The sequence below is a fragment of the Rattus rattus genome, chromosome 18, assembly GCF_011064425.1.
Source record: "Rattus rattus isolate New Zealand chromosome 18, Rrattus_CSIRO_v1, whole genome shotgun sequence".
Classification (NCBI taxonomy): domain Eukaryota; kingdom Metazoa; phylum Chordata; class Mammalia; order Rodentia; family Muridae; genus Rattus; species Rattus rattus.
Genome location: NC_046171.1, coordinates 962,946 through 988,251, shown reverse-complemented (window position 1 = coordinate 988,251; position 25,306 = coordinate 962,946). Strand labels below are relative to the sequence as shown.

Here is a 25,306-nt window from a genome sequence, read left to right as displayed (position 1 = left end):
ATTCAGCCTGGTCTACATAGTGAGTCCCGGGCCAGCCAGGGCTACACAGTGAGAGCCTGTGGAGATGGCTGGGTGAGAATAAGCTGTGCGAGCCGAGGCAGAGCATCGTAGAGCCTGCCTGTACCCACCTTAGGAAACTCAGGAGAGCACCCAGAGAAACCCAGGCAAGCTCCGCCCAGCCCTGACCACAGCTCAGGTTCCCCAAGTGAGCACCACACAACCCGGTGAGGACAGGTACACAATTTTATTTAACAGCATTTAAAGTCCACCTCAGAAGAGGGACACCAGAGAATTCTTTTTTTTTTTTTTTTCATTTAATAAATACAAATGAATAAAAATACTTTGTTTTGTAAAGAGACCGCCTCTCCTCTCTTCCTCCCCCGCTTGCTTGCCAGGGAGGGCTGAGGATGGCAACATGCCCTGTGGCCGCTCTGCGTGGGCATCTCCCCACACAGACCGCTTCTCACAGAGAGGGCTTCATCTCAGTGGCCTACAATACTATTTCGGTACAATCCCCTCTTCCTGCACCTACCAACACCAGACTCTTGCCTTTCAAATAGACCGACTCCCCTGGGAGAAGGAAAGCACAGGTCCCCACAGGTGCCTGCCTGGAGCCCCATAGCTGGGAACTCTTGACACCATGGGACATGCACGCTGGCCACTGACATGTGGGCACGGGACAGAAGCAGACAGTGCGCAGTGAGATCTGCTGCACACCCCAGATAAGCTGCATTTAAAAATAGAACTCGTGTTTAAATGGAACCTGTTCAGAAAAGGCCGAGCATCCGCTCACACTCCACGTCCGTTATTGCTGTGGGGTCTGTCCTGCCGTCAGCCGCCCTCCACCCGGCCAGTACCACAGCAGCTTCCCAGCCCGTCCAGCCCAGAGGGCCCTGCTGAGCACCTAGTGGCAGATTCCCTTCCAACCCTGACCGCGAGGAGCAATTTGGCCCCAGAGCTAACCCTGGTGCGCCCCGGGTGAGACCCACACTAAGGCTCTGGCAGTCCCGCCGGCTCTAGTGTGCACCAGGAACTCAGACAGGGATGGGGCCAGAAAAAGCAGCAGGCTTGCTGACCCATGTCCCCTCTCCTCATGAACCCACTTACAAAGCGTCCCCCGGAAGGGGCTACGGTGACATCCGTGATGCACACAGCAAGCCTCTGTCACCATACCAAAGGCAACCTAGGCTTCTAAGTGCAAAGTGTCAGAGGAAGCTCACAGTGCTTCCTGGGACACCTGGGACACCTGGGAGCTGAGAGGCAGGGACAACAGGCCTGCACTGCTTCTTCCAAGGCCCCATGTCCTCAGAAGGAGCAGAGTTGAGGACCCATGGCTGGGAGAGGTAGTGAGGACAGCCTGGACCCTCCCTGAGGCGCAGCAGGAGGAGTCTTTTGCAGTGCAGTAGCTGTCATTATCCCAGTCATGATCTCAGGGGAGCTGCCTGTCTGGGGTGGAAAGGAAGAAACAAGGGGGCCGAGGCTCTGCAGCTGCCTGTGTTGGTGTTGGCATGGCAGCATGTCGCCACGTGGTCTTCAGGACAGCGCTGGACTGCTCAGTGTGCACACGGCTGTAGCCTCAGAGCCCCAGAGACTTCTGTACGATCTGCTTGGCGATCTTGTAGAACTGCTCACGGTCGTCCCGCCACATCTTGGAAGCGTCTACGTTTGCTCCACTCTCATCGTTGGGCTCTGAGAAGAAAGGGGGCTGTGAATGACATGGTGAATGGCCTGGCCCCCGTTTCATCAAGGGTCCCTGTGGGTAGGAGAGTGGACTTCCAACACCAACCAGGGCCTTCTGCCTAAGCAAGGGAGGCTAGGCCGGCCCCTCCCCACCAGCAACCTGGGGCAGCCCCTTAGGGGACAGGAACCCCCTTTTCCCCATACACCCCAAACTTCTCTTGTCTGAATCCTGCTCCTTCTGTACCTCCCCAGACACTGCAGCCATGCTCAGGTCAGCTATACAAGTCCTCACACATCAACGGAGGGCTCGGCGGGCCTGCATCCCCAGCACCTCTGAACTCACCCATTCTCTTAGCCAGGAGTGTCCCAGTGTCCGAGCATCGAACGCTCCTATCCCAATCCCAGCACCCGCCAGCTCCACATGATGGTCCTTCTAAGGCACAACTGAGGAGTGGCATCCAAGGCAACTCCCAGGCTGCCCACGAGGCTCAGGACCAGGGGTCCTGGCCCTGGTCAGCTGATTCAAGTCCCAAACGCCTCCTCCTCCTTTGTCAACTCTTAGTGTCCCAACTCAAGTGGTTAAAGACCGAGCTTCTGCAGGCCAGGTTCGCCATCCTGGCCAGTTACTGTGGTTGGTTTGTAAGCTCCTGAAGAGATCTCACACTGGGCATGTTACACTGAGCTTTATACCCCTGCTCTGTGACTCTCAGTGGCCCCAATAAGTCACAGTGAGAGACTAGCAAACTGTAGCCAACAACCTGAGACTCTACTGGCCCGTCTTACACATCTATACTCCTGCGTCTGCTCACGCTTGGGAAAGCCTCACCTGCCAGCATGCTCACCACCGAAAGCAGGATCTTCTCCACACTCTGCACTGGGCTCCACCGCTCGGCACTGCTCTCATAGCCCATGGGGTCATCCCCTGGGGCATGCAGGATGGAGATACATACTCTCCCGTCGGGGTAGACTGCAAAAGTCAGAGACGTGTCACTGTGCGGGGAAGCTCCACAGACACAGGCCCGGCTGTTTGCACAGCTGAAACAGGAGTTTCCTGCTGGCACGGATCCCGGGCTGCTAGCAGCAGACCAGACCTGTCGTGGACTGATCAGGTCCTGTGGTCATTGACAAGGGAGCCTGGGACCAGGTCTGTCTAGCACTGAGCAGTCACAACTGGATTCTACCTTGTTACATTGAGCATTACCACCTAAAGGAGGAAATGAAAGATGTGTGGACGAATATTCCAAACTCAAGTTCCCAGAGTTCAAGATACTGCACGGGGCTGCAGAGCCACCAGCAGCAAAGTCTACGTCCAGGTAGCTAGAGCAGAGGCGAGGCAGCGAAACCCCTCAAGTCCTGAGAAAAGGGGGGGAGGACTTAGCACCAGACCAGGTTCAAAATTAACTTTTTTTTTTTTTTTAATTTTCCAAACAATTTTATTGAAATGTGCCAAGATACATGGGCAGCACAAATGTATGAACAGGAAAAAAAGAATCACACATACAGTTATTTTAAAAAGTGAAGGTTAATCTTGGGAGATACCAGTTCCCCTCCCAAAATTAACTTTTACAAAATACAAAAACGTCCATTTGGGCCGGAGAGGCAGCTTGGAAGTTAAGTGTTGCCCGCTCTTCCAGAGAATCAGAGTTCAATTCCCACACCTACATGATGGCTCAGAATCATCCATAAGTCCGATTCCAGGGGATCTGACTCAGTTGTCTGGCCTCTGTCTGTTACACAGACAGACATGCAGGCAAAGCACCTGTACACATAAAATAAAATTGAAAAAGAACCCTGGTGTCTAATAAGTGAATGCTTTATTTTTACAAAATAGAATACCCTACTTGAATTTAGCTCCACAGGCAGAAGATCAGGATTATTATGGCAATGAAAAACGTTTACAAGAAGGAACACTATCCTAATGCCATCATTCAAAATACAACACACTGTCCATTTCTCTTATCTAAGTCTGGCATGAACACACGTGCATGGAATTCAGCACTTGGGAGACAGAGACAGGAAGATCAGGAGTTCGAGGTCATCCTGAGTAATATATAAAGCCTCCATGTATAAAACCTACTAGTAAAGGAAGGAAGAAACCCCTACTCCCAGTCAGGCACAGTCACTGACAGTGTTATGGCCCCTTGCAGGCAGAGATGGAACTCAGAGTACCAGAGAGTACTCCCCTACTTCCCAGCCTACACAGCGGATGTGTTCCCCGCAAGCCTGAGTGACAGGAACCGAGCCTCTAGCGATTTCTACCATGTCCTCAGTGTCCACGTCCAGGCTAACTACAGCAGCCCTCTACTCTGCTGTAGGTCTGCTAGGCTGGCTCCCAACTTTTCATGTGCACAACTACACAGTATGCGGTGTATACATCTGTGTACTACATGACTACACAGTATGCTGTGTATACATCTGTGTATTACATGACTACACAGTATGCTGTGTATTTGTCTGTGTACTGCACAACAGCCTGGCTCCAGAGAGGCTAGCAGAGGTGCCAGATTCCTGGAGCCTCAGTTGTGAGCAATGCTGGGTGCTGGGAACCAAATCTGGGTCCTCTGCAAGAGCAGCAAGTGCTCTAAACCACTGAGCCATCTCTCCAGCCCAATTCCAATTTTCCACCATTAAAATGACATGGTGACAAAGGCCAAGGAAGGACACAAAGCACTCAAGGCCTGAAAGTTCCAGTGAACCCATTAACACAGGACGGCTGGGCCAAACAGCCAGTGCTGAGGTCACACATTTTCCCCTTTACATTAAGCTGTCCTTCAACGTGGCACTCTGGTGCTCACACCATCACTCATCTGTCACAGTTAGAGCGGAGAGCCACTGTAGAGCTGTGAGGCACTGCTGCCCTGTCAACCGCAGTCAGACACACTTACTGTTGGGATGGAACATCTCACAGGTGAATCTCATTTTCGGAGGGCTCAAAGGGTAGTCAAGTGGGAAACTCAGGATGGCGGGAAAAACACCAAACTCAAAGCAAGTGTCTTCAGGGCCCCTGCAAATCAGGAAAGAGACACATTTGCGACGCCAGCCATGACTCAGACGTGGGAGAGGGATACTATCACGGCCTAAACTGGCTCGTGGGAAATCTAAAGGACTGCTGCTTTCTCTCCCTGGAGAGTCCATGTCGGTCCACTTCAGCCTGAGGCACAAACACAGCCGGAAGCTCAGCCGCAGAGCTTCGCACAGGAACTGCACCATGGAGAAACTCAGGCACACGGCAGGTCGTGCGGGGGTGACTGTGAGGATTCGAGGTGTGAATTTGGTGTGAATTTTGGCAGACTGTAACCAAGAAGAGTCTCTGTGCTCACAGAGGAGGACTAGGGAACACGCAGGGCACACATGTGACCCTCAGCCCCCGCTCAGTGCGCAGCAGCCTAAGGTCACGGCAACCCTACCAGGCCCCAAGACTCCAATCTGCACCAGCCGTCTCCTAGTACGTGAATAAAGGAAATGGACCAAGCCACGGAAATCCTGCTCAAGTCCTAGAGACAGGGATGCCAACTGAGACCTGAAGGCAGGGGAATAGGAGTGGGCGGGATGCTGCCAGAGAGCCACCCTCCCTTCCAGACCTTACTAATGTGACCCACTGCCCACTACGTAAAGTCAGTAAGGCAGAAGTGCTGCTGGCTGTAAGCATCCTGCGCTGGCACAGGTGAGGCCATCTTGGAATAGCCAGCACAGCAGGAAAAACAAACCTGGCACTATTCACCGTCTGAGGAGAGAGCCAGGCCCCGCACCAGCAGCCAAGCCGGCAGGGTGGCACACTTGACTAACACCCACACTCTGGAGACAGACACAGGAGGATTCCAAGTTGGAGACCAGCTTAAACAGCATAGAAAAAACATTCAAAATTAAAATATATGTTTAAAAAGAATAAGGAGCTGTTTCCCTGTTTAAGCAGGTCTCAGACAGAAAGACCTCTCCACAGGATCTCCAGACAGGATCCATGTTAGACCCATGGCTTCACAGAGAACTGGAGTACTCCACGGAGGGGAAATAGAAGACATTGATTCAAAAGCTATCTTCACTGACTAGTAAAGACTTTCAAATACAAACTTAGTGAAGCCTAATGGCTACAGCAACCTGGTCTACACAAGATCTTATCCCAAAACAAAACAAAATCAAAAACCAGAAGCCCAGGTGAGCTTGGATGGGAGCTGTTAAGAACCCACCGCTCTGTCAGGGGACTGGAGTCTGAGTCTCAGCACTACCCTGGGGAGCTACACTGGGGGGCTACACTGGGGGGCTACACTGGGGAGCTACACTGGGGAGCTATACTGGGGAGCTACACTGGGGAGCTTGCGATCGCACGGACTCCAGCTTCAGGAGGATCCAACTCCTCTGGCGTCTGTGGACACTTGCACTTATGACACACATGCACACACATCGATACGGATGCACAGATACATTTGAAAAAATAATAAAAGATAACTCGGGGGTTGGGGGAGCAATGGGGTTGAGGTAAACAGCTGAGTCTGTGAAATGCTTGCTGTACAAGCACGAGACAGACCTGGGTCCCGTGTACACAGGCAGGGTGGCAGTACTCGACGCTGACCCAGACACTGGAGAGGGGGAGCCAGGAGGAATCTCTGGCTTACTGGTCAACCAGCCTCACCACATCAGCAAGCCCCAGGCCAGTGAGACACCCTGTCCTAAAAATCTATCTAGACAGCGTCCTGAGGCCAATGCCTCTACATACATGCACTGTGCACATACACATATGTACATGTACACACACACACACACACACACACACACACACGAAACATCTCCATAAAAAAACAGCAGCACCAATCTGCTTAAAGTTTTATAAAGTTATTTGAGATCAGTGATATGCAGATCTGTAAAATACTAGCTGTGCCATTTATTGCCATGATTAAGAAAGAGAGAAAGACAGAATTTTAAAAAGCTTTAATTTCGCTTGCAGTCACACCCAGGGCTTCGAAAGAACAATGCAGTGTCTTGTTAGGCTAAGCTTTTCTCAGCGACAAGCCTTGGCTCTGCAAAGCGATCCTGTGCTACTTCAAAAACAACAGTGACTAGCTCTCCTGCTTGGAGGGATGACACACGGCCTGACAGTCCCCCGGGGCCCTGGCACCAGGCCAGGGCAGAGGATGCCCTGGGAAGCAGCAGCATGGCCGCCCTCACAGGTGTGGTCCAGCTGGTTTTCCTCTCTCATGCTACATGGGCCTGGATGGTCCTAAGCTTCCCCTCCTCTGTCAGTCTAGCACCAAGGCTGGGTAACTGTCACCTCCGAGCACTCCAGTCCTTCTGCATTAAGAGGTCCCAGGGGGCTTACTCCTCACTGTTGTGCCGGGCCCACTGACGAGTCACCATGAGCAAAGCCCACCCCAAACTGAAGAAGTGTACGGACAAGGAGCTATCACTGGAGCTAAATGGTGGCAGACGTGCACAAGGAATGCTCTGGGCTTTGATCCCTATAGGAATCTGGGATTGGTGAGTGTGTGGAGACGGTAACTAGTGGACAGCAGAGTGACATCAGGCTGGCGGTCACAGAGGAAACAGCCTCATCACACCAGAAGCCTTGCAAAGGTCTGAACAATGGCTGAACAACAGAGGGGTCCACACCACCCCCAGGGCCTCTCTAATAGTGAGAGAGAGTTGGGCCACGGACATGTTCATATGAGACTTTTTGTTAAATAAACTTTTATGACACTCAAAACAAAACTGGTCAAGGGTCCTGCTGCTAGTTAACTATTGAGGCAAGGGGTGGGATGCACAATGCAGTCCCTAAATCTGCATTGAATAAACAAAGATACCATCCTGGAAGGAACCTGGCCAGCCAGGCATGGTGGTGCACACTATTAGGCCCAGCAATTGCAAGGCAGAGGCAAGCAGACCTCTGTGAGTTTAGGTCCAGCCTGGTCTACATGGAGAATTCCAGGCCAGCTAGGAGTACATAATAAGAAAATCATGTCTCGAAAGGAGAAAGAGAGACAGACGCAGACACAAACTGAGACAGAGAAGACACTTTGTAGGGCCTTGTTATGCCTGGCACCTCTGAGTCTAGAGTGAGAAAAAATGGGTTGTGTCCTTGGAATGAGCTCCGTGGTGTCTGCTCAATGCTTTGATAACAGGTCTTTGTTTCTCATAATAGGGCTTTCTTTAAAATTAAAAAAAAAGTCTACTGAATTGTTCATAGCATCAGAAGCATGACCCAACATTTCCTCAAGTGCGCCCACATCTTAAATAGCAAAGCTGTTTGCGAACACTCAGGCTTACTACTGGTTTAAACTGGGGCTTCTTTCTCCTTTCCAGCATGCCTGCCACCTGAACAGGTATGCAGGTGGCAAACTATGCAGGGACACGCCTGCCAAGGGGAGGAAATGCCACAAAGAAGATTCCTGCCCCAGAACAGAGAAACGGCCCAGTAGAGCTTTTAACAAATCTCACTCCCTGCGTCTGGGAGTGAGGATCCTCACCCCAGACAAGAAAGGAAATCAAACTCCCGAAGCACGTACCAATCTCCGGTGCCTACGAACAACTTCATCCGGGACTGCAAACTCCGGCTACCTCACTCCCAGCACAGCATCAGAGAACCCATGGGTGCCTCCTTAAGGGCGGCACTGGCTTCTTGTGAGAGAAACACGTGTGGAAGACAATGACCCTACTGTCACGTTACTCCTGACCCAGCTCATTGCCTGACTCAGCCTGTCCTCCAGATCTGCCTCAGATCATACCAGGGGCACACTTGTAGACAAGGAACTCTAGCCAGAGCCTGCCTTTCACTTTTAGATGCTGCAGGGTGACCCGTGCCTGGAAGGCAGAGGCTCAGAGCAGCCTCCTGGTGCTGCAGGCTGTTTGACCCCTGCCTCTTAACCCCCAGGTTCCTACCTCACCAGGGCCCAGAACATGTGACAAGGGGATGCATGCAGCAGAGCAGACCACATGCCAGGCTGATGGGACTGGCTGGCAGGCAGCAGGGGGCATCAGAAACTTGTCTGTTCCCAGGGTGTAACACCATATTAGCAACAGGACACCTCCGTAGGAAGCTGTGACTAGAAAAGGGGGCCACGTGCACCATTGCTGTCCCAGCAATTTGGATGGAGAGGGACACCCTGCTTCCTCTGTGGTATTCAAAAAACAGGGTTTGTTCCAATGTAATTTCAGTCAACTCTATCCAATGGAGTTACAGCCACATCCTAATGTTTTTGTGATAGAGATATTGCTAAAAAAAATCTTAAACACACCTGCAGTATTTGAAAGGCACTAAGTCTGCGTCAACTCTAAGAACTTCAGTAGGTTCAAACAGAATAACATAGCGTTCACTTGTCTAACATAAATGCTAACCTTACTCATGCAGTAATGTATTCAAACAGACAAATGTCAGCAAGAAGGCAAACGCCTCCTCCATTCTGTGTCCTTCCCCGCAGACTGAGCACTGCGGCTCTGCAGGCTTTCCTGTGTGCAGCTTTAGACTGTACCGTGGTGCACGGAGTGATGGGAAGGAAGTTGTCAAGGCTGAGATTCTGCAACCTGAACGAACACACACCTACCCTTCCAGTGTCATTCAAGCAGCGACATCCTACCAACCCATCTGATGATTCCACGCCAACGGGAACACTGCAGGATACGTCATGTGACTGGAAATTCATGGCACCTGGACGGCCTGAGGTCTGACAGAAAGGACAAGGCCAGAGCTACAACAACCAGACGGTGAGGTGCGTGCCGTAAGCACGGGCAGAGAGCAGTGACCTAGGGCGTCCAAAACTAAGGCCCGGCATCATGACCTATGCTGACTTCTGACAAAGAAGCCAAGGTTACTTCCTCAGGGGGGAAATTCAACAAAGGCTCTGAGGCATGTGGACAGCCACAGGCAAAGAGTGAAGGCTGACCCCCTCCTACACCTCACTCCATACGAACTAACTGAAAAGGATCCAGGATGAAGTTAGCACTCACCGTCAACCTGACAAAACTGAAACTATCTAGAAGGTAAGCCTCTGGGTCTGCTTGGGAGGGTTGATCTGGATCAGGTTAACTGAAATGGCAGGACCCACCCTACCTGCCACACCAGGGCCAGAGAGATGCTCAGTGGTTTAGAGCACTCGCTGCCCTTCCAGGGCCCAGGTTTGAGTCCCAGCATCCGTGACTCACCACCATCTAACTCCAGTCCCAAGAAAACCACTTCCCCTGGCCTCCACTGAAGCACATGCAGTCCACCTACATACATGGAGACAGAACACTTCCCACAAGCACTCACCCCTCTGCTTCCAGACTGTGACTATGTGTGACACCTTCTCACACTCCTGCTGCTATGACCTGCTACCATAATGAACTATGCCCTCAAACTGTGAGTCGAAAACAATCCCCTCTCTCTCTGCTGCCCTGGAACCTGCTCTATGACAGGCTGGCCTCTGCCTCCCCGGTGCTGGGATTGAAGGCAAAGGCCTGTGCAGCCATGGCCTGTCACCCTTCCTCTCCTAACTTGCTTTTGTCAGGGTATTTATCAGAGCAAGGGACAGGTAACTAACAGTTATCGAGCTTATAAAGAAAGTGTCAAAGAGCCTCTACCCTAGGCCTAGGTGATATATGACACTAAAGCCCGGCCGCAGAGGGAAGCGGCTAAAGCAGCTAACGGGTAGCCCGGTGATAGGAGCATTTGCTGTTCTTGCAGGACCCAGCTCAGTTCCAAGAGCCTACGTGGGCAGCTCACGACCATCTGCAACACCAGCTCCCGGGAACCTGAGGTGTCCCCCAAGCACTCCTGTGGTCCCATCTGGCGCGGTTACCAGGGCTCTGGCTTGGTCACTGGGTGAAGTGAGCATGAGCTCACAGCTGACCAGGCTGGAGGACACAGGTCCTGGGGGTGTCGGGGTCCTCTGAAGGATGTGTCTTGTCCCTGCCTCGTCCTCTCCTCCCTTCCTGCTTCCTGGCCACTGTGAGGAAGCAGCTTCATTTCACACAGGCTCTCATAAACAATACGATGTTGTCTCTGGCATTTGTCACCATGATGAAAACACGACACAACCAGTGACAAGCCTCTATCTACACACGAGGACCCAGGCATCAAAGCCTGCCCTCAGTGCTCGGCCAGCACAGATCGACAGTGACAGGCCATGCAGGAGGCGGTGGCAAAGCCAGGAGTAAGTACCAGGCTTTCCATGGTGTCCAAAAACACCAGGGACACAGGAGGCCCTAGAAACCAGCGAGAATCTGAGGGAGGAGAGGCCCCCACTCTCCAAAGAATAAAAGCCCAGCCAGCTCTCTGCCAAAACAGCAGGGTGAGACAAACCCACGGGAGGACAGTTAATTCCTTGATAGATGTTCTAAGAACATTTGTAAACGGCCTCTTGTTTGTGAAGGGCCTGGAACAGGACCAAAACCCACAGAGTCACTAGATCTTGAAGCAGGGGATTTCCACACTAACGCAAAAGCCTTATTCAAACACAAACGTGCTCTCCCAAAAAATCAGTTCTAATTACTTTTTAAGACAGGTTTTCAAAATATTTGTTTAACTTTATACTGTTTATATAAAATTAGTAATAGTTAGCCCAACAGGCTTTTAACAATGCACTTTTAAAGTCTGTCCTAGAGAGCTCAGCTGTTCTTTAATAAGCTTCTAAATCCATCTGCTACGACACATAGAAGCCAAGCCCTTCCAAATATCAGACTCATCGGGTGCCCCGACCTCTGCAGGCCTCCCTACAAGCGCTGCTCCTAGGCAGGCGTGCCGCTCTGATGGCTGCGAGCGAGCACAGGTGGGTCTGTGTTGACACAGGACATGGCAGATGAAACACAGGCCACACATCAGTTCACACGCACGATCACATGAGCACATGCTTCAGTTCACACACACACATGATCATCTGCTTCTTTAAAAGCCAACAAGGCCTGGGGGCATGGCTGAGGCCCAGAGTTTGATCCCAGCACTGTAAAGTGAGTGAGAGAAAAGTAAACGCAGCTCCACCTGTCTGCCAGGCCCACAGCAATGACCTGGCCTGGGGCAGCCAGGGCTGCAGGCCTCTATCAGCCCACAGAAAGGCAACAGAATCATTCCTCTTGTCTGGCTTCACCAGTGTGATCTAGGAATCATCAGGTTCCAGAAAGGATTCCTAAATTGAAATAAATCTACAGAATATTATCACATTCTCTGGGGAGAGTTCGTTATTTGGATGTTTGGTTAATTAACTGTCTCTCATACAGCCCTGGCTGTCCTGGAACTCACTAAGACCACCAGGCTGGCCTCACCCTCAGGCCCCCATTGCCTCTCCAGTGCTGGCATTGAAGGCGTGGACCATTACACCAGCCAACTCTTCTATTCTCCAAGCTCTTGAACTTGGGACATCTTCCTCAAGGACACACGCACAACTCTACCACATTTCACACAGACTCCGGACAACCTGGAAGGACTGTGAGCCGGCAGGCAGCAAGGGCTGAGACGAGCGAGGCCTGCTGTGCTTTCTCCAGGTCGTGGACAGGCGGCTGTGACAACAATCAAGCTCCTTACTCCACTCAGCTTCCATGCACGACCTAACACTCACAGGCAGAAATCCCCAGTACTTCTCCTAGGCCAACCTAGGTCTTTAGGAACAAACGTGCCAGGCCTGTAATACCAGCAAGTCAGCAAGCTGAGAAAAATGGATCAAAAGTTCAAGGCACTCCTAGCCACAGGAGTGAGTTCAAGACCAGCTTTATGAACTTAGCAAAACCCTGTCTCAAAATTACAAAGAGCTTGGGCATAGGTGTGGCAGTGTTCGGACAGCATGTACAAGGTTCTGGGCATGCAGGGGCGGGGCGGGACAGCAGCAATGTGCTGTGAGCACAGACACAAACAAACGCTGCCTTGCTTAGAGCTCACGGTCCTGTAGCCAAGCCTCTTTCCTTACCCTGCCCTCCAGATCAATAAATTCCAACCCGAATACTAGAGCTAATTGAAATTTGTATTCTCTAACAAGGAATCGATTACCAAGTGCAGTTTCCCAGGGCTAACCTAACTTTATTTTCTTCTCATCTAGGAAGTTAAGAAAGAAGCAAGTTAAACAGGCTGAGTCTGGACCAGAGGACACTCCAGACTCGGGGTCCCACTGTTTCTATCTCCAAGTAACATGACTGTAAATAAATGTCACAGATCTAGACTGGGGCTAGGAGCCGCATGCTCACTAGGACCAAGGGCCTGCGAGGCAGAGCAGGCATCAGGAAATGAGAAGCAGAGGAGGGAGGGGCTGGCTCTTCAGGCGTGACGCTGCTCCTGCAGGTCCGTGTGCTCACCTGCACCCACACCAGGCAGCTCACTGGAACTGTCTATAACTCCAGTTCCAGAGACTCCGATCCCCCTTTTCAACCTTCACAGGCCCCAGGCACACATATGGTACATAGACACACGTGTGGGCAAAGCACACATACTCACACAGATACTTCAAAAAGCAACCCAAAAGTACTCTAAGAGAAACTGTAGATGTGAGTAAGGTGCTCAGGGAACTGCCAATGATGGAGTCACATGAACCCCAACTGCTAGCCCATCAGAAGTTCCAGACACCCAGACATGAGCCTGAAGAGAGGCAGTCATAGGGACAGAAAGCTCTGGGGCGGGCCACTCTCCAGGTAGACAGTGTCATGACTGCACTGGATCAGAGCACACTGGCAGCCGCTCTGGTGGGGAGAAACCCCACAGCCGGGAACACAGAAACGCTCACTGTGTTGTCCAGGACAGCACGGGGTGAGGAGTAAGGCACTGCTTCTTCCTGAGAGCTGAGAGCACTGCAGACTGAAGTCACCATCTAGGCTGGGTGCTGGTGGTGCACACCTTTAATCCTAGCACTTGGGAGGCAGAAGCAGGTTCAAGGCCAGCCTGATCTGCAGAGGGAATTCCAGGAGACAAAGCTACACAGAGAAACCCTGTCTTGAAAAACAAAAAACGGGGCTGAAGAGATGGCTCAGTGGTTAAGAGCACTGACTGCTCTTCCAGAGGTCCTGAGTTCAATTCCCAGCAACCACATGGTGGCTCACAGCCATCTGTAAAGAGATCCGATGCCCTCTTCTGGTGTGTCTGAAGACAGCTATGGTGTACTTATATATAATAAATGAATAAATCTTTAAAAAAAAAAAGAAAAACTAAAAAACAAAATACAAAATTTTTAAAAATTACTATTTTGAAACTACGTAGAGCTAATATTCACAACTAACTTTTTATTGGGTCTAGGAAATGCTACCATCTCCCATCTCCTTTGTATCCATGTTCACCTGGCTTCGACCCAGGACAGCTGAAAGCTCCAAGGCCCACCTGAGCCCAGTCAACAGTTCAGAGTGCAACACTTAGAGATTCGTACATCTAGTTTCCAGTAAGGCGTGGGAAAAAATGTAATTCACAATTAACTTACATGATCAATGCCTCCCATTCAAAAAAATTCTCTTCATTCATGGGGCCTGCAAGGGGAAAAAAAAATACCACATCTTAATTAGAAGACAGCTTTGGCAATTGGAAGAAAACCATAATGAAATTACCCAAGCCCCTTACCTGCCACAATTCCTTCTGGAGGATTCAGGGTTAATTCTATAAAGGTAAAAAGAACACAGTCATTACCAAACAGAATGTGTGTTATGTTGTCACTTAGCAAAGCACTTCTGTGAATCATATAAACTACAGATTACAGGGGATGCTTCTTCCAAGAGGGTACCTCTTAGTCCCCAAATGAGTGCCCAGGCTTGAAACCGAGTTGGCTCCAAGCAGCTCTGTGCACCAGTAAGAAGTGGAAACAAAGGAGGCAGATTGCCTCCCCAAAGTGTTCCTGTCAGCTCCTCTGACAAATGCTCACACTTCTAAAATGGAGTATTTTCTAATTAAATGGCATTTCCTAACATTTTACGAGTTGGCGCAAACCTCTCTGAATGTGACAGAGCAAAAGGACAGGCCAAGCTCAGGTTGCAGGGAGTCTGACGTCATCAGATCAAGGCTCTCTAGGTCAGCGACCGACTGCACCACCACCCTGCAGAGGCTCAGACCACGGCAGAAGAGCCCACTACAGCGGCACCGCTGCTCCAGGTGGCAAGCCAATGCTTGGCGTCATGAATTTCTCCTACGCTGTGTTCTGGTCTAGGGTACGTGCCTAGGAATCAAGGGTTGAAAGCAGGGTAGCAGAAGCGGGGTGGGGAAGAACACGGCCTTTGTAAGAGGGGGGACATGAGGGAGTGTGACACTGGGTGAGTGACACCAGTTGTTACAGAAGCGGGTAGCTGCTCTCTGGTTTCCTGCTCCAGGTGCGATCACACCCTCACGTACGATCCTGCACTCAAACCACAGTTACCACAATGGGGGCCGACCACTGCCTTCCCACAGACCCTGCTCTTGTACTGAAATCCAAAAATATGAAGACGACGACAAGAACAACAATAACAACAACAAGAACAACAAACAAACCTGAGTGTCACTATGTAAAACCCAGACTGGCCCGGAACTCACTGTGTCCCCGGCTGGCCTCAAACTTGCAGCTACCCTCTGGTCCTCCCAGTTGAGAAATGTATGTGCGCACAGCACTGTGCCCAAGTGAACATTTCTGCCTAATAAAGTTACTCATGTTGAATAGTGCGGTGGTAATGACCAACAGATGAATGCAGCCTGTGGACTCATTTGGAAAAATGGCGCCTGGAAGAAGGAGCAGCCACATTAGGACAAGTCGGAACGCAGTGAGAAAAAGGGCAGAGTGCACTCCGCCAAGGACGCAAAAGACCTACAGAGCCAAACGACAGTCTCTGGAAAACCAAAGCATTAATAACTCTCTCCAGGTAAGAGTACGGCAAAGGACCAGACTCAGAGGTCGGAAACAGACCATCCAAAGAAACCGAAAGACATGGGAGCTGGTCCAAGCTGCTGAGGTCAACATCCATCCACCCTGAACTAGTTTCCACACTCGTGCAGTCAGAGCATGAGTCGGGCACAGTGGAAGTCTTAGAGAACACGTGGACGGAGAGACGTGGATGCTCTAACAGGAGCATCTGGGATGAGCGAACTTGTCTTTGATTTCACAGAAAAAACCTTAGTTCTACTCTGAAGAGCATCAGGGCAGGGAGCACTTATCACTGCCCGCCCTGCTGCCCCTGCAGTACAGTATGCCTAACAGCGACGTGGAAGAAGGGGAGGCGGTGAGGAGGAGGAGAGGAACGTTCAATATCGACAGCACATCCTGCCGTGGACGCATTCAGCACGGGAACTACAGCAGAGCCTGGAAGGGACTCGAGGTCCCACAGCATGAACCTGTTCATCCATGCCGACTCTGGTGTGCACTCAGCTTTGTTCTCATAAAGGTAAGCAGTCCATCACCACGGGCTGTGAGGGCTATGCTGGGCAGGAAACCTGCAAAGGAAAACAATGACAGATAGTGTTGGGGGCCTCCAGCCACCACCCCAAAAAAGGAAGAGGGGTAGGTTGAAAGACACACGACAGAGGGCGTGACTATGGAAAGATTCAGCAGGGGACCACTGTAGCTAAGTGACGGCCTATGTCTGCACAGAATGGAAACAAGGACTGGTTCTCACTGTGACTGCATGGCATGGGGACTTCCACACCCCCAGCACACTCCATAATTAGTCTAAGTAAAAAATAGTGGGGCTGGGGATTTAGCTCAGTGGTAGAGCGCTTACCTAGCAAGCGCAAGGCCCTGGCAAGGCCCTGGGTTCGGTCCCCAGCTCCCAAAAAAAGAAAAGAAAAAAAAAATAGTGGGGGGAGGAGTGGACGAGGGGCTGGAGAGCCGGCTCAGTGGTTAAGAGAATTCACTGCTCTTACAGGGAGGGGCCCAGGACTGGCTCCCAGCACCCATGTGGCAGCTCACAGTTTCAGGGGATTTGACACCCTTTTCTGGCCTCTGTGGGCACTGTACTCAGGTGTGTACTTTAATACATGCAGGTAAACACTCAGAAAATAACAATGTGATTTTTAAGTGAATGAGAGCGTCGGGGAGATCTGAAGAAAGCCAGACAGAGAGAAAAGATCAGGAGCACCAGCAGTCAGATGCGTGCGTGCGTGCGTACTTCAAGGAGGCAGGCGGCGGACACCAAGTACTATGGAGGCTTTGGGCACAGGCTGGCTACACAGTGGGCTCTACAGTGTCCCTCTGAACCTCCTCGCAGGGACAGAGAACAGAGGCAGCTTGCCAAGCTGTGTACGCAGTCATCTGAGTCTAGTCCAGCTTCCCCTGATTGTAAGACTTAACACAGGAGGCAGAGGTTCTGCACTGCTGAAATGTGGGGATGAGAAGGAGGCCCAATGCGGTGAACAAAGGGCGCCTAGGGCAAAAGGTAGCAGAGCTGTGTGCTTTGTGGGAGTCCCTTTGTGGGAGTCCCCAGAACGGCAATGGAGACCCAGGCTGTGCGCAGCCAGCGCCATCCCACCCACTTTGCTATCCAGCAGTGACCCCTGCTGGTCAGAAACGAACAGAGTCAGCGGCAGGGAGGCTTCAGGACAACGTGCACAGGTAAGCACACGCAAAACCACAGCTCCATGTTCAGTAATAAACACAAGTTCCAAAGGAGAAATAATTACTAACCATATCAGAAGCTTTCAAAAGCCATTCCCTGAAAGTGGTGATCTTTTTTAAAAACTATTTTTCTTAAAAGCTGCTTAATTAGGCACTGTGTGAACAAAATATAAGTTCTTCTCGAACTCGGTGGTTCCATGTCTAGAGGCCTTGCCTGGTAAAAACAAGATAGCTGCAGGGGTTACTCCTCCAAGAAGCTGAGAAAATACCGAAGCCCTATAGTGGGAGACCAGGGAAATCCGGCTCACACCAGCATGCTCTCCACACTGCACAGGAAGCTCCTGGACATGCTGAGGAGACAACCAGGCGAAGAAGAAACCACACTTCAAGTACGGTCATCAGGTCAGGTCCTAATGCCACCTGCCTAAGTCCCCTCTGAGGCCTCCGGTCAGCAGGGTCTACAGGGTGAGTTCCAGGTCAGCCAGGACTACATGGAGAAACCCTGCAAAAACAAACAATGGGGAAAGAAAAAGAAAAACAAACAGAATGGAAGGGGCAGAGTGGTGAGACAGCGTGTTGGTGAGACTGCACAGAAATACACCCAACAACTGGACGGGTCCTTTTACACTGAACAAGTGGGCGGGTCCTTTACACTGACCAGGCATTTTGAAAGTGATTCACAGAGAAAAGCACACAATGTTCACAGCAGATCTTGTTGTCATAGCCAAAAGTTGGCAACATCCCAGAGATCATCAGGAAGCAAATGTTTAAACAGTGCAGCCTGACCATGCAATGAGCTGACTCTACATTAAAAAGGACGCTGCTTGGGTTGGAGATTTAGCTCAGTGGTAGAGCTCTTGCCTAACAAGCGCAAGGCCCTGGGTTCGGTCCCCAGCTCCGAAAAAAAAGAAAAAGAAAAAAAAAAAGGACGCTGCTCTGGGGAGATGATCTTCCAGAGGACCCAGGTTCAGTTCCCAGCACTCACAACTTCAGTTCCAGGAGATCCGACTCCCTCCTCTGGCTTCTGCAGACACCAGGCATGTGCTTGGTACACAGACATATGCATAGGCAAAAGACCATACGCATAGAATAAAACTAAAACCTTTCAAAAGAAAAGAAGAGCTGGAGAGATGGCTCAGCGGTTAAGAGCCCTGACTGCTCTTCCAGAGGTCCTGAGTTCAATTCCCACAACCGTTTGTAATGGGATTCGATGCCCTCTTCTGGTGTGTCTGAAGACAGCTGCAGTGTACTCATAAAATAAACAAATCTTAAAAAAAAAAAACAAATTAAAGCAAAACAAAAGAATTTAAAAAGAAAACAGAAAAGAAAAGGAACACAGCCACTGCTCCCTAGTCTGTGACTATTCAGGGTCAACAGAGATCTAAGGATAATCAAATATCAGTGGAAATTCCCAAGTAAACAACTGGTCCATTGTAAAGGGCGATTGAGAGAACTATAGTGAAATCTCACTCCACCCTGCCGAGCCCTGCCAGGCCTTTTACCCAACAGTTGTAACTGCCCAGAAGTTCTATTTCATCACTTGCTGCTGTAAGGGTAAGGGGACACTGCAGCACAGACAAGTCCAGAGCAACCGTGCTGAATGCAGAGGCTGGAGGAGGGGACAGAGGGGTCCCAGGGCAGGGCATTCTGAAGATGCTATTCACACTGTGGACGTGACACACTCGAACATACAGGACCCTACAGTCCAGCAAGAAAGTCAGCCCTGTGCAAAGCCTGCCAGAGACAGACAGAAAAGGCAGAGCTAGCCTTTTGCATACGTGAAAGGATGCTGCCACCTCACTCGTAATCACTGACACATAGTTCGAGCCACAGGATACCATCTAACACCTACCAGACAAGGTGAAGACCCAAAAGCCTAATGTAGAAGTGGAAATCCGAAGCTGTGGTGGACCATGGCACGCACCAGAAAAGCCACAGCCATAAAGAGTTTAGCATATCTGGTAAAGCTCGCTGGTCACTCAAATGTGGCATGGGTCTGAAACATGCTTCCACTGTAAACCCGCACATGTGCACCATGAGATTTTCACAACTGCAAGAATCAAACTGCAAATAACTTCAGTGTCTACCAGCAGCAGAGCAGATGGGGTCTGGTTTATTCATAAAAAGAAATCCACTCAGCCAGGAGAGGGAACTGCAGTCAGTCACGGGCTTCGAGAGAAAGGGAACTGAGACATGAGGCTGGACAAGAGGTTCCAGGGCAAAGCAAACAAAAAACATATACTGTATAATTTCTATTAAGACAAACAAAAGAAAACCACACTGTCCAGAGATAGACCGGCAATAAAGAAAGGAAAAGAACAGGAACTCGGTGTGTTGGTAACTCTGGTGGTGCTGGGAAGAAGAGGACTCTGGGTCACTGTCATGCTCTGCTCTACAAGCAGGGCCTCATGGAAACCGCGGCACTCTCCGGGCCATTACTGTAACAAAGTACCTGAGACAGTCACCTTACAGAGAGGAAAGTTTTGGCTCACGGCTTTGGGAATCCCACTGCATGTCTGAATGCCTGCTTATGAAAAGGTGCAATGCAGCAAGGAGCAGCAGGCATGGCCAGGGAACAAGAGAGGAGGCACTGGGAGCAGATTCTTAAAGGGAATCTAGAGGCCCCAGCCTTTCCACGTCTTTTGTGTCTGGCCTTAGGTTTACTCTGGTTCGTGTCCCCACTCAGATGTGCTGCCTCCGTGGGGAGAGACACTTCCTGCCAATTCTGACAAGCTGAGCTCGAGATTCCCACATCCACACAGAGGAAAGGGAGAACCGACTCGTTCGTGCCAGTTGTCCTGACTTTTGCACACCCACAGTGGCACTCGCCTGCCCACACACAAATACACAAAAACAACTGTGATTTTAAAACAATCTCCAGTCTACCCTAAATTGGGAACTGGGACACCGTCTGGAAACGGAGTCTCAGCAGAGGTACAGAATTAGATACAGAACACACTGACGAGACCGGGCCCTAAGCCAGCGACTGTTGACTTTTCAAGTGGAAAATCTGAATGCCAACAACACCCAGGCAAAGATGGCCACAGGACTGTCCAGGAGAGGTAGGCGTTACACCAACACAGCTAAGTAACCCAAAGTGCCAGCACTCTGGAGATGAGAGGCAGGAAGGACCTTCCCCAAGAGCCCACCCTGCCACGGGTCACAGCCCAGGCCACAAGTGGGTTTCTAATTCTACCTCCAAACCAAGAGACGGCTTCTGTTACGGTAAGCTGTGTGGGAGGTGATGACGTTACAGCAGCCCTGGCCCACTGTCCCCTGTGCCTATCACAGTCACAAGAAAAGCTGTGGGAACATGTGACAAGAACACAAGAGCACACACTGCTCTTGCAGAGGCACTAAGTTCGAGTGCTGGCCCCGGTCTGAAAAAGAGGCAGGCTTTATTACCATGGGTGCCTGGAGCCCCGGAGTTGGAGGCAAGGGTGGAAACAGGAAGATGTCTGGGGCCAACTGGCTGGCCATTCTAGCTGAACTGATGAGCTCCGGGTTCAGTGACAGGCCGGTGTCAAGGGGAGAGGGCGGAGAGCGAGTGGCAGACTGGGACAGCCAATATCCGCCTCTGCACACACGGGATCCCGCACTTATATGAGAGAGCGATCTTAGGAGCAGCCTAAGGTCTTCGCTCCGCTCTTTTTGTGATCCGATCACAGGCGAATCGTTTCCCATCTGTTCTTTCAACTGCCTGTAAAAACAGGGAGGCTGAGAAACAGCAGGGCCGAGGAGGTGACTCAGAGACTGTTGCTCTCACAGAAGATCTGGGTTCCAGTCCAGCACCTACACAGAGACTCACGGCCAGCTGTAACTCCAGTCCCAGGGGATCTGATGTCATCTTCTGACATCCACTGGCACTAGGCACACATATGGCACACTTTTCTGTGTGTCATCAAAACACTCAAACGCAAAGTAATAAAATTTGTCAGCTAGACAAATGAACCACACCCAAGGTCATTACACCTCTAAACCTACAGTACATTCAGGTAAGAGCACCTACCCAAATCTGCCTACGCTCTAGTCCAGCCTTGGACGTTCCTATTGAATCGACCTAACACTAGAGTACACGGTCTTAAATACGGAGGACAAACCTTTTACAGCATAAGAGAAGAAAAACACTCAGTGGGACTTTTAATGAATTACAAGGACACGGAAAAAAACCGTCCTTACTCCTCCTGCTTAGAGCTGCTGGATGAATTTCCTGTCGCTGTTGCCACAAGCTTAAACAATATCCATTGATGACCTCATGGTTTCCATGTGTCAGTGGGCCTGGGCCCAGCCAGGACAGCTGGGTGTCTCAGGGCTGCAACCCAAGTCCATTCAAGTAGCTGGCACAACTTAGTTCCATATGGCTCTAACACTGGTCCCAGGCTAGCTGTCAGCCTGGGGCCACCCTTAGCTCCCTGCCCTTTTTTCCTCTTCCAAGCAGCCACAGCAGGTGGAGCCCTCTTCTCTGTGAACCCCGAGTTCCTCGCCAGGGGAGCCTTCTTCCTATTTTAGGGTTCCCTCTTTAACCAAATTCTTTCTCTTTCTCTCTCACTGCGATGATTCATGACCTAACTTCAAACTAGGTGGCAATACCCTTCAAACTAAGTGACAATAAGCTTTGTCTGACCTTAACAGTTGAGACTCTTGTGGGGGATAAAATTTTCTCTTAATGTGAATGCCCTTAAACAGAAGCGGCCAGAACTTAAACTCCTGTCCCGGAGCCTAACTACTGTTCCCTCTTCTTTTAGATAAAGGGGGATGATGTTTCTCAATCTAGAAACAGGTCTGAAAAAGTAAAACAGAAACACAGATCCGGGTTCAGGGAACCGGTCCGGAGCCCGTGTCTGAGAAACTTTGCCCCAGCAACTCGCACCTGCAGCGTGGCCAGAGGCTCGAGTTGTTATTTTGTTTACTTTTAACTTTCTCCCCAACTCTCCTCGACCTCACGATCACCTTACAGGGATTACCGGGCACTCGCCCCGCAGCATCAACTGTCGGGAGGGCGATGCGCACACCGGCTCAGACACCAGGCCCGGGTCGCAGGGCCATGGCGGCGCTGGTCGGGCCAGCTTCTGCGCCCAGGGCCTGCCCCGCTGAAGCCGGCCGGGGCGCGTAGGTGACAGTGACAGCCCAGCCTTCTCTCTGCACCCGGGCTCCAGCGAACACGCCCGCACCACACCGCACCGCATCGCACCGAGCCATGCCCGGCCACGCCGCGGGCGGCTTCGGGGAAGAGGACAGGATCACGGCGCCGCCTGACTCACGCTTATATTCGGCCATCAGCCTCTTCAACGCCGTCCCCGCCATACCGCGGAACCTGCGTTCAGCAGCCTCGCCACATCCGCGCCGGTCCCGCCCGCCCGCTCCGACGCCCGCTGCCGCTTCCGGGTCGTGGCCTGCAGCCTCAAGTGTATCCGGGACGCGCGCGGGTGACGTGGCGCGCCGGGGTGTGCCAGACAGAGGCTCGCTGGGGGTTCGCCCTGCGCTCGCGGTGTCACGGCCCAGGCCGACGGAGCTCGGGGTCCTAGAACCTTGTCGGCCGGCCTCATCCTCAGAATTGGAGCCTTCCTACGCCGCGGCTCTACCTTCTTTAGTCTTGAAAAATCCTGCGGGAGCTAATGAATGGCCCATTATGGATTGTTCCCGAATGAGACATTTCCTTACGCATGGCGCGCTCCTCATGATTGGCTGTGTAGATCGTGAATCTTGAGGCCACCACTATCGCCCCACTCCACCCACTATGTAGCCCTGGGTGTCCTAAAACTCATTATGTAGCCTAGGCTGGATTCGAACTCACAGAGATTCCCCACCTGCCTACCTTCCTGTCTCCCAAGTACTGGGATTGAAGACTTGTGCCACTACATCCGGCTTTTGAGACAGAGGTGGTTTGAGAAGATGGCACTTTTTTTAAAAACAAAAAATATTTATTTTATTTATATGAGTACACTGTAGCTGTCTTCAGACACACCAGAAGAGGGCATCTGATCCCATTACAGATGGTTGTGAGCCACCATGTGGTTGCTGGGAATTGAACTCAGGACCTCTGGAAGAGCAGTCAGTGCTCTTAACCACTGAGCCATCTCTCCAGCTCCAAGATGGCACTTTTGGCAAGAGAAAGTACCTTGGTTTCACAGAGGAAAGGTCCCGGGCCATATCCCACCCTCTCTGGCCAAAAAATGTCAGACTCTGCCTAGGAAGATGAACTTCCTCCTCATAGGAAGAGACCAGATAGATGCTTGGTATCTTCTTGGATGCACAACTGCTTTCCCTGAGTGGACATGAGGGATACAGCTCTGGGCAGGGCTCTGGGAACAAAGGGGCTCCCAGGACTAGGTACTTCCGGACAAAGGGAAAGTTCCTGCTGGGACATGCACTGAACTCAAAGATTTGTGGCATTAGGTTCATCTCATTTGTCGTTTTTAAAAAGAGTATTAGGATGGTACTCCAATTACATGTAGGGTGAAAATCACACAAGCATAACCCTCCCCATGCCCCACCCACAGGACAAAAGGAGGCCTCCTGCTGTAGGAGAAGCACACGCCATTCTAAGGCATCCAAATGATGTGGCAGCCCCGATCCCCTGGGTCAGTCTGAATGTGAGACGCGCCCATATGCATGAACACTGGTCACAGTGGAACCTTTACCGGATGAGGCCTCGCTGGAGCAAGTGGGTCACTTGGGGATGGGGGTGAGTTTTGGGATTAGGATCGGCTTGGCTTCCATTTCTCTCTCTCTCTCTCTGCTTCCTCTTCAGTTAAGGTGTGTGAGGAAACAGCGGTCACACCCTGCTGCCGCCTTGGGGCCACCTGCCCGCCAGGACAGACTGTGTCCACCCAAACCCTGAGAGAAAATTAACTTATTTCTTGTCAGGTATTGATCCCAGCCGCAAGAAAACAAGAGTAAAATAGTGCCATGAACTGAGGCCATTGCGGTGACAAACCTGACCACGAGGTACAGTTCTTCAGAGCTGGTTGTTTGGTTTTTTTTTTTTTTTTTTTTTCTTTTTTTCCGGAGCTGGGGACCGAACCCAGGGCCTTGCACTTGCTGGGCAAGCTCTCTACCACTGAGCTAAATCCCCAACCCCTGTTTTGTTGTTTTTTTAATTTTTATTTATTTTATATGAGTACACTGTCTCTGTCTTCAGACACAGCAGAAGAGGGCAATGGATCCCATTACAGATGGTTGTGAGCCACCATGTGGTTGCTGGGACTTGAACTCAGGACCTCTGGAAGAGCAGACAGTGCTCTTAACCGCTGAGTCATCTCTCTAGCCCCAGCTGGAGCTAGTTTTAAAAAAAAAAAAAAAAAAAAAAAAAGAAAAGTGGAAAACAGGTTCAGAGCTGTGAGCTAGACTAGCCCTGGAATGCTGTGAGCAGGGCTAAGAGGACCATTCTGGTGGGAATCCGGAAGACCAGAATGCCAAGAAATGCAGGCAGTCAAGACTGCTCACGAAGCTTTATCCCAGAGGTGAACAGGGAGCACATCAGAAACTCGGCTGGCAACCATTTCACGTCACACCCTGTGACAGGGCAACACCGTGCAGTTTCCTCCATCTTGGATTCTTGCTGAGGCCATATTAGGTTTAACTAGAATCTGGTCTCCTTGATGGGAAGCCCCAGGGACAGTCACTCAACTCTATTCTAGGAACCTGAGGTCAAGGTGCCTAGGTAATTTAGCTTCTGTAAAACCTTGTGCAGAACCTCCTCCAGCGGACTGCTTTTAAATTGCTTGCTTGCACAAAACCTCTCCCTGCAAACTGCTGAGTTATCAGGATGTGGGTTTTGTCTTTAAAGACACCTTACTCCACACTCTAAACCAGCGGTTCTCAACCTTCCTAGTGCCGAGACCCTTTAACACAGTTCCTTGTGCTATGGTGACCCCCAACCTTAACATTACCTTTGCTGCTACTTTAGAACTGTAATTTTGATACTGATAGAACCCTTCGAACCAGTGCTCTTTAGTCTTGAATCCCAAATACCTAAGCATGGTCCCGGCTGGATGGAATAAAGACTTCTAATTGGCTACAGAGTATCAGAGTGGTCTTCTCTGGTGGACTCCCCATAACAATTTTGTGTTTTCCCAGCAACCTAAAAACTGGAGTGAGGCCAACTTTCAAAAGCAATGAGCTAAGGAAGCTGATAGGCAGGTGGATTTTCAAGGCAGCCTACCGGACACCCAGGCTGTGGCATG

General features: G+C 50.9%; 1 protein-coding gene and 1 pseudogene across 1 annotated transcript; one reads left to right on the top strand and one right to left on the bottom strand.

The window, feature by feature from the left end:
- Positions 1-225: 225 nt before the first annotated feature.
- On the bottom strand, positions 226-22,501 carry Ube2g2 (ubiquitin conjugating enzyme E2 G2). The gene is made up of 6 exons (XM_032888678.1): positions 22,382-22,501; positions 14,168-14,203; positions 14,031-14,076; positions 4,566-4,684; positions 2,507-2,647; positions 226-1,689 (listed from the first exon to the last, which is right to left on the bottom strand). The coding sequence occupies exons 1-6, from the start codon at positions 22,422-22,424 to the stop codon at positions 1,577-1,579; spliced, it is 498 nt and encodes a 165-aa protein (XP_032744569.1). The 5' UTR covers positions 22,425-22,501; the 3' UTR covers positions 226-1,576.
- LOC116887145 lies at positions 7,028-10,469 on the top strand (annotated as a pseudogene).
- Positions 22,502-25,306: the final 2,805 nt, after the last annotated feature.

Excerpts from the sequence above, each read along its gene's own strand:
- Ube2g2 (XM_032888678.1), bottom strand. The coding sequence starts at position 22,424 with ATGGCGGGGACGGCGTTGAAGAGGCTGATGGCCGAATATAAGC. Across the intron at positions 14,077-14,167 it reads TCCAGAAGGAATTGTGGCAG|GCCCCATGAATGAAGAGAAT; the intron begins GTAAGGGGCTTG and ends TTCCCCTTGCAG. Across the intron at positions 4,685-14,030 it reads GAATGGGAGGCATTGATCAT|GGGCCCTGAAGACACTTGCT; the intron begins GTAAGTTAATTG and ends CCTGATTTGCAG.